We start from the raw sequence: 8,982 nt of genomic DNA, 5'->3' as shown, positions 1-8,982 counted from the left end.
TTTCTGTGGAAAAAATAGTCATTTCTGGCATCACTGACTCTGAGTGGAATTGAGTGGAATTAGTATGGTGGCAGGTGGCAGGTGGACCAGTGGTGAATAGATCCTTTTACTGATTCTGATTTTCTTCTTAACCTTTTCTAGAATATGATGTTGTTTTTAATGTAATTTCTGTACATATTATATATCTCCTAATATTTTAATAAGACAGAATATTTATTTCTTACAAAAGGAAAATGTTGAAGTTATTACGAGAGCGTTCCCAAAAACGTAAAAAGCTCTTAGCACAAACTGTAAGTTTTTTGTTATTTATGATACTTTATGTGGTGCTAATTTTGTATTCAGAATATCCAGATTTTAATATATAGCTCAATATTTTATCATGTAAACTTTAAATTATGTTTTAGTTAGGAGTTTCAAGTGTGAATGAATTAAGACAGATACTAGGAACTGATGTCGATACTGTACCAAAAAAAAAGGACCAAATATTATCAGATTGTGTAGAAAATTCATTAAAGAATTTAAAACATGTCTCATCTCTAACCGATGAGATTGTTTATAAAGATTCTTCTACATTTTTAAAGGTTGTTAATAATTGTTTAAATTATATCAAATTATATTGATTAAATTTTAATTATGTTTCTTTTAAGGGAACGCAATCTTCAAATCCTCATAATGATTATTGTCAGCATTTCATTGATACAGGTCAAAGACCACAGAATTTCATCCGTGATGTAGGATTAGCAGATCGATTTGAAGAGTATCCAAAACTGAGGGAATTAATAAAATTAAAAGATGATTTGATTTCTGAAACTGCCACTCCTCCAATGTATTTGAAAACAGATCTCTTTTCATATAATTTAAAAGAACTCAATTGCAAATTTGATGTTATTCTCATAGAACCACCATTGGAAGAGTATCAAAGAACATGTGGAGTCACAAATGTACAATTATGGAATTGGGATCAAGTATAACTAAATTCAAATTTTTGTATATTTTTTTTTCTAATTTTAATTATCAAGTTTTTTATATAATATTGTTTAGATACTTGAGCTGGATATTGGAGAAGTTGCTGCTAATCGAAGTTTTGTATTTTTATGGTGTGGTAGTAGCGATGGATTAGATATGGGAAGATTTTGTCTACGCAAATGGGGTTTTAGGCGCTGTGAAGATATATGTTGGATACGTACAAACATAAACAATCCAGGTCATAGTAAAAATTTAGATAGTAAAGCAGCACTTCAAAGAACTAAAGAACATTGTTTAATGGGTATCAAAGGAACAGTAAGAAGGTCTACAGATGGTGATTTTATTCATGCTAATGTAGATATTGACTTAATAATATCAGAAGAACCAGAATATGGCTCTATAGAAAAGCCTGTAGAGATTTTTCATATAATTGAACATTTTTGCTTAGGCAGAAGAAGGTAGTCTAAAATTAAGATTTTACAAAAATTTGATTTCTTTTAAAGATCTTTGCAGCTAATTTAAATTTGTTTTCATTTCTAGGTTGCATTTATTTGGCTGTGATAGTACAATAAGACCAGGCTGGCTTACAGTTGGTCCTGAACTAACAAATACAAACTTTAATGCTGATCTTTATACCAGTTATTTTTCTAATGGTCAAAATACTACAGGATGTACTGAGAGAATAGAAGCGTTAAGACCAAAGTCACCACCTCCAAAAGGAAAGGTTACTGGACGTGGTAGAGGTGGATTTAATCGTGGTAGAGGGAGAGGTAGATAATGTTATTAATACTTTATATTAAATAAATAAGGCTGATGTTCTAAAGCATAAGAATTATAATTATATTTTTTTCAACTTATATTGAGTTTTCACTTCTTAATTAACAAAAAGTTGACACAAGGTGTATCCCACAAATATTAGTGCAAAATGCAGGAAAGAATTTTGAATCATTCTGAGAAATGTGTATACAGTCTGTCAGATTATTCGAACCAAAAGGAATGATCTGCTGAAAGTCTCGTAGTGCAGGCTGCTGTTAAATTGGCTAAGAGAAAGAGAGCAGATGTTATGAGTGGAGAGAGAAAATAAAACTATTCGCATTATTTCTCTATCACTCTTAGCAGTCTCTGAAGCGCAGCTTCACTAAATTGTTGACTACCAAAGAAAAGCGTTAAAAGAAACTAGTGAGAGAAGGTGATGCACGATGGCGTGTGCAAACTAAATGAGAACATGTCTTTCTCTTTTCTCCGAATTTAATAGTTATTTCGTAAAATTAATGTTTTTCTTATTATTACTAAATTGTGGATATCCCTGAAGTATTTCGTAAAACACTCGAATTGTATGAAATTATATTCCAATAATTGATATTTTGCAAGATCAAAAAATGTAATAAAACAAAACAAATATTCTCTTAGAGGACTGCATTAAGGCGATTTATTGAAGTCGAATATTTCAACTTCCAATTATCTTCTAGAATTTTAGAAATATTAACATTTTTTTAAGGAGTAAACTGATTCGTTGAGTTCCATTTTATAATGGTAAAAAGCCCGTTTTCCCAAAATAAGGAAAATAAAAATTAACAAGAATTAAATTTTACTCTGTGAAATAAAAAACTATATTTATTAAAAAAGTAAGCCTTTACGGCTATTGGCCAAAATATAATGAGTAACTTAAAACCAAAAAGAGACTAATATTGCTAAAATGGAAGATTTTTGGCTAAAACCAATTTTTCTAAACGAAGAATACTGTTGAATCTGTTTCACCGACGCGAACGCATAAGAATATATTAGATAAGGACAGGCGTGTTATCTATTTCGTAATATTAGGAATGTTCATCTTCTTCCTTCTACTCCTTAGCCTAAAAACACTAATAAATCTCACTTACTAATATCCCTCTTGGTAGGAGATTGCATTGCGACAGTGCAATTATGATTTATTTTCAGCTGAAAAGGATAGATTTTGAAATATCAATGGCTCAAACCTCCTTCAGGAATCAACGAAACTCTGCATATTTTTTTTATCACAATCTGAACTCCTGAGAAAATTAGATAAAGCTGTACGAATATATGAATCTTAGTGTGCTTTCTCGCGAGCTGGTATGTGTTTGTTGAATTGTTTGGTCAGCACATAGAAATTCACAATGAAGCACACTGAGATTGGTACACCTGTGCTCTCTTATTTAAATATCTCGACTTCTAGAGGTCGAATTATCATAAAAAAATTAAGTGCAGTTTAATTGATTCATGAACAAAAGTGGCTAAAGCCAATAGATTTTTCAGAAGCCTCTCTTTTCAGCTGAAAATAAATTATAATTGGCACTGTTACGTTGCAGTCTTATACCATCAGAAATATCAGTAAGCAAAATTTATTAATGTATTACGGCTGGGAATAGTACACAGTGGGAAAGGTAAAATATGGACGTTCCAAATATAACGAAATAGATAACACGCCTGTCCTTGTATAATATATTATTATGCGTTCGCGTCGGTAAAACAAATTCAATACTGTTCTTTGTTTAGCCGAATTGGTTTTAGCCAAAAATCTCTAACAATTTTAGTAATATCAGTGTGTTTTTGGACTCGAATTACTCACTACACTCTAGCCCATAGCCGTAAAGGCTTATTTTTTCAATAAATATAATGATTTGTTTCACAGAGTAAGATTTAATTTTTGTTATTTGTTATTTTTCTAATTTTGAAAAAACGGGCTCCTTGCTGTTATAGAATGAATCTCAACCAATAAGTTTAGTCCTTAAAAAATGTTAATATTTTCTAAAATTTTAGAAGATAATTGGAAGTTAAAATATTCAACTTTAAGGGGATTCATCGAAGTCGAATTTTTTAACTTCCAATTATCTTCTAAAATTTTAGAAACATTAACATTTTTGTAAGGACTAAAGTAATTCGTTGAGATCCATTCTATGACGGTAAGAAGCCCGTTTTCCAAAAATATGAAAAATAAAAAATAACAAGAATAAAATTTTACCTTGTAAAACAAATCACTATATTTATTGAAAAAATAAGTCTTTACAGCTATGGGCGAGAGTGTAATGAGTAGTTTGAGACCAAAAAGAAGCTGATATTGCTAAAATTGTCGAAGATTTTTGGCTAAAACGAATACAGCTGAACGAAGGACAGTATCGAATCGGTTTTACCGACTCGATCCTATGTCAGTATATCAGAAAAGGACAGATAGATTAACTATTTCGCTATGTTAAGAACATTTGTCTTTTCTCTACTACTCATAGCCTAAATACATTAAGAAATCTTGCTTACCATGTAATATACCTGCTATTATGCGATAACAGCGGAACAGTGCTATTACGATTTATTTTCAGCTGGAAAGAGAGGTGTATGAAGAATATATGACTTTACCCTCCTTCCTTATAAATCAATGAAACTGTGCGTAATTATTTTATTACAATTTAGACTTTAGAAGCCGATATATTTGAACGAGACATTACAGGTGTACCAATCTCAGCGTGCTTTATTGTGAGTTTCTATGTGTTTATCACAATTAACAAATGAACCAACACATACGGGTTAGCGAGAAAGCACAGTAACCCCGGGATTCATAAACAAAACTTAAGCTCAAGTTCAAGCTTAAGACGGGTAAAATCAATAGTCTACGTAACACATCTTATAGGTTTCAAGGTGAGCTTGAACTCAAGTTCTGTTTATGAATCCCGGCCTAAGATTCATACAGGGTTTTTCTCTAACAGCGGAACATAGGAGATTTCGTGTTATTTGACTATAGTAAATTTTACTATAGTCAAATTACTGTTTTCCATTTAATTTAAATATTAAACGTAGTAACCAAGATTAATTGAGTAAAATGACATTTATAATGAATAATAAAAGCAATTAAACTAAAATAACCATTAAATTGTAACTATCTACGCTTTTATTAATTATAATAATGTATAGTAAGTGCTTCATTGCTATAGTTAAATAATATAATCATTATAATCCTATGTTCCGCTGTTAGAGAAAAACCCTGTCCATTCGTACAGTTTATCCAATTTTATCACTTTTTAGAGGTCAGACTGTGATATAAGAATTATGCAGAGTTTCGTTGATTCATGAAGAAGGGGGTAGAGTATATACAGGGTTTTTCTCTAACAGCGGAACATAGGAGATTTCGTGTTATTTGACTATAGTAAATATTACTATAGTCAAATTACTGTTTTCCATTTAATTTAAATATTAAACGTAGTAACCAAGATTAATTGAGTAAAATGACATTTATAATGGATAATAAAAGCAATTAAACTAAAATAACCATTAAATTGTAACTATCTACGCTTTTATCAATTATAATAATGTATAGTAAGTGCTTCATTGCTATAGTTAAATAACACAATCTTATGTTCCGCTGTTAGAGAAAAACCCTGTATTATTGAAAATCGTTTCTTTTCAGCCGAGAATAAACCCTATTTGCACCGTTAAAATGCAATCTCCTACCAACAGGAATATTTGTAATCAGGAATTATTAGTATTTATGCTGGGAATAGCAAGGTGATGACGAACATTCTTCATATGGCGAAATAGCTAATACGCCTGTCCTTGTCTAAAATATTGACATACAATAGAGTCGATAAAACAGATTCGATACTGTCCTTCATTTAGCTGAATTATAGTTTTAGCCAAAAATCTTCGACAATTTTAGCAATATCAGCTTGTTTTTGGTCTCAAGTTACTCATTATATTCTCACCCATAGCCGTAAAGACTTACTTTTTCAATACATATAGTGATTTATTTCACAGAGTAAAATTTTATTCTTGTTATATTTTATTTTTCATATTATTGTAAAATGGGCTTCTTACCGTTATAGAATGGATCTCAACGAATACGTTTAGTCCTTACAAAGATGTTAATATTTCTAAAATTCTAAAAGATAATTAGACGTTAAAAAATTCGATCTCGATGGATCCCTTTAATACATATTTAGTAAAAGATCACTTTGTTGACGAAAAGTATAAATGAAGTCAAAAATAAAAACCTACAATGCTTGTGAATACTTACTAGTTATCGAAACTTTGAAACGTGGGTAGATAATTGACTGAAAGTTCAGGAATAATTGTAATAAAATACACTGTCCTTAAAGGGGTGCATCGAGCGGCAAAACCGTATTTCCAAAGTATCTTCTATAATTTTAGGAATAAAAATTTGATTATATTGCCTACATTAGCTATTTTTAATTTACTTAAATTAATCAAAACTTTGTTTTATCTATTTAAAAAACGGAAAATTTTAATGCAGTTTTATAGAATTCATTGAGTAACTTGAGATAAAAAGAATAAAACATTTCTGTAAATGTAGAAGAATCTTTAGAAAAACTATAATAGTGCAACAAAGGTAGTATGGTTTTTCGCAGTCATAGGGTTGCCATTTATAAACCCGGACTTATTAGATATATTGAAATAAAGGTTAATATTATTGTGAAAATAGTTCTATATATATAAGTAATGTAATTTATTGAATATTTAATAAAATTATAAACACACCTATTAAGTTTCATTAAAATTCGCTTGAAAGAGGAAATTATTATTCGGGAAAATGAAAACAAAAGGTATAAGTCAATTCGCAGATAAATGTTTTCGCAGAAAGGAATTATTACCGAAAAGGTTATGTTCAGACTAATCGAAATGGTATAATGATATTTTATCAATAGTTACCACCAACCCATGGACAAAACCTAGGCTGCTTCAACAAAAGTAAATGTAAATATATGTATAGTTACTGAGTATCTCACTAACTTCTATAACGTATAAAGGATCTTCTGAAAATTTTCTACCATAAATTATCGTCAAGCCGTGAGTGGCGCTAGTACCTGCTAGTATGTACCCAGATAGCAAAATCGGTAGTGTATGTGTACTGGTGTATACCTGCTCAATAATCTTGCGACAGGCGAGGGGCAGTAGGAATAAGAGGGGCAATGGGTTATCTAGGGAATTCTAGTGGACACCGTCAAATTTCAGATCGGCTATCCCTTTGACGTCAAAAGAGCTGTCAAAACCTAAATTAGTCTGTATTTTGAAGAAATACAGAAGAATAAATATTAAAAAAAAAATTAGAGGAAAAAAAGAAAGGATTTTAATAAATATATGAAGAAAAAATATCAGATGAGTATTAGCTAATAGGAAATATTTAAGTAATTGTAAATTGTTAAAAAAATATACTTTGTGGTTTTTTTATTTCTGTTACAGGTTAAATGCTGTTTCTGATGAGCTTAAATTACAGAAAAGAAATATATATAGACCAATAAATAAAAAAGGACTAATTTATAAAGCATTTCTGTGTGGACCAGTCATTTCAGTAATTTTGATATAATATTTAAATAGTGAATTGTATAAGTGTTTGGGGTATATACACAAAGAAATTTTATTATAAATTAATAATTATATATAATAATGTTTTGATTCCTATTACACAATAAATTAAAGCTATATAGTTCAATTAAAATATTCTTTTTCTTTACTCCTTATCCAAATTACATGGTAATTACAAATTTTCGTAGAATCTATCCTTTAAACTAATTAAATTGCAACTATTTGAAATGTACAAGTCATAACTATTTGCTTCAATGATATTTATTATTCAATGTAAAACAAATTGCATAGAGCCTCTGCGAATATCTTATTGATCCGTCACATCCTTGCACATCTTGTGTGACATTTATTTGCCTTGTTTGTTCCTTCTTCTTCTAGTTTTCAACATATATACCAATACTTCTTTAGATATTTTCAAATACGCTCAAGTATGCTTATTCTGCTGTCTAATTGATTCTATCAATGTTAGGAAGATAGGTAAACTATTGCTCTATTAAATTTGAAGAATAGACACTTGACTTATTATACTTAAATATAATGTTTGGCACTTTATCTACATGATATCTTTTCTTTACATTTGACAGGATATTGTCCTCCAGTACATTTCATGTATACTGCTGAGTTAATCTTGTTTTCAGCTTCAAATAATTTTCCAACTACATATTTGGATATCCATTCCCAATATACAATTGTTGGAAATTGGAGTGTCGGCACGAGCGGCTTGGACTCTCAGGCTGTCTCGCTCCCGCTCACACTCTGTTTCTCTTTGCCCTACCTCCAACAGAGGTCGATAGATGACCCACGGCGCAGAGCTCTCTTTCACTGTTATGATTTGGGTCCATTGTACATATAAATGCCCAAGAGTAACAAGAGTTCCGTGGTAAGCGCGGCTCTGCGCGGCTCGTTTCAGTCAGTCTAGGCTCTAGACTCTGTCAAACTTTTGTAAAATTAGCAGCTTAGCCTTTCCTCAAACTTCCTGCGACACCACTAGGACTCCTAGCTCGCAATTTTTCTTCATTGTCGGTTTCTTGGTCTTCAGGAAAACGCCGTCCTTTTCTGCTCTAACTTCGTTGCCTGGGAATCTCAGGTGCGAAGTATCCTGCCCGGGGACCTGGGGTCTTATCCAAGGTTGGGATTACGTAGCTAGTCGTTATATTATTGTGGGTGGATTATTACTTATACTCAGCCTCATCTGTGAGCACAATTTATTCTATGTATTCTGTATTACCCATATATTGAATATACATATTTTCTACCAGATATTCTCAGCGTTATTTTGTCTCCTAGAGATATCCTATCCTATAGTTATTAGAAGATATCATCCGATCAACTTTCCAACAACAATACTTATTTTATTATTCCTATTTGTTCATGAGACTTATCTGTCCTAAAACCTTAATTTATCCAGTCGCCTTGTGTATATCCTATCATTTTCAGATGATTGATATATCTTTTTCTCAATCCTGACAACATTATAATAAGAGTAAGGAAATAAGAGTATTCTATATTCAAAATGTATATTCAAACACGTTGCTGGAAAACTACTTGAAGCTAAACAATAAGATGAAATCAGTATTATACACAACTTTTAAGGGGATGCATTGAGCGACTCAAACACTCATTCAAGTTTATTTTCCAAACTATTAGGAATATGAACTTTTTTGTAGGGATTAAATTTACTCTTCTAAC

At 31.0% G+C, this 8,982-nt stretch overlaps 1 protein-coding gene across 3 annotated transcripts; it reads left to right on the top strand.

The window, feature by feature from the left end:
* Nucleotides 1-7,382, top strand: Mettl14 (methyltransferase like 14). 3 transcript variants are annotated; one of them, XM_066728665.1, is made up of 7 exons: nt 1-161; nt 230-290; nt 405-581; nt 648-941; nt 1,042-1,424; nt 1,507-1,736; nt 6,943-7,382. In XM_066728665.1, the coding sequence occupies exons 1-7, from the start codon at nt 145-147 to the stop codon at nt 6,957-6,959; spliced, it is 1,179 nt and encodes a 392-aa protein (XP_066584762.1). In that variant the 5' UTR covers nt 1-144; the 3' UTR covers nt 6,960-7,382. The 3 variants fall into 3 exon arrangements, with proteins under 3 accessions (XP_066584762.1, XP_066584760.1, XP_066584761.1); XM_066728663.1 differs by having other exon boundaries at nt 4-161; nt 648-965; nt 6,943-7,379; XM_066728664.1 differs by having other exon boundaries at nt 75-92; nt 648-965; nt 6,943-7,378.
* The last annotated feature ends 1,600 nt before the right edge of the window (nt 7,383-8,982 follow it).

The sequence above is a fragment of the Prorops nasuta genome, unplaced genomic scaffold, assembly GCF_024137725.1.
Source record: "Prorops nasuta isolate Cenicafe-Biocafe unplaced genomic scaffold, Cenicafe_Pnas_1.2 PNAS00006, whole genome shotgun sequence".
Lineage (NCBI taxonomy): Eukaryota > Metazoa > Arthropoda > Insecta > Hymenoptera > Bethylidae > Prorops > Prorops nasuta.
Note: the sequence above shows the minus strand (reverse complement) of the source record. Positions and strands in the feature narration are given on the sequence as shown.

Excerpts from the sequence above, each read along its gene's own strand:
- Mettl14 (XM_066728663.1), top strand. Across the intron at positions 291-404 it reads AAAAGCTCTTAGCACAAACT|TTAGGAGTTTCAAGTGTGAA; the intron begins GTAAGTTTTTTG and ends ATTATGTTTTAG. Across the intron at positions 1,425-1,506 it reads TTTTGCTTAGGCAGAAGAAG|GTTGCATTTATTTGGCTGTG; the intron begins GTAGTCTAAAAT and ends TTTCATTTCTAG.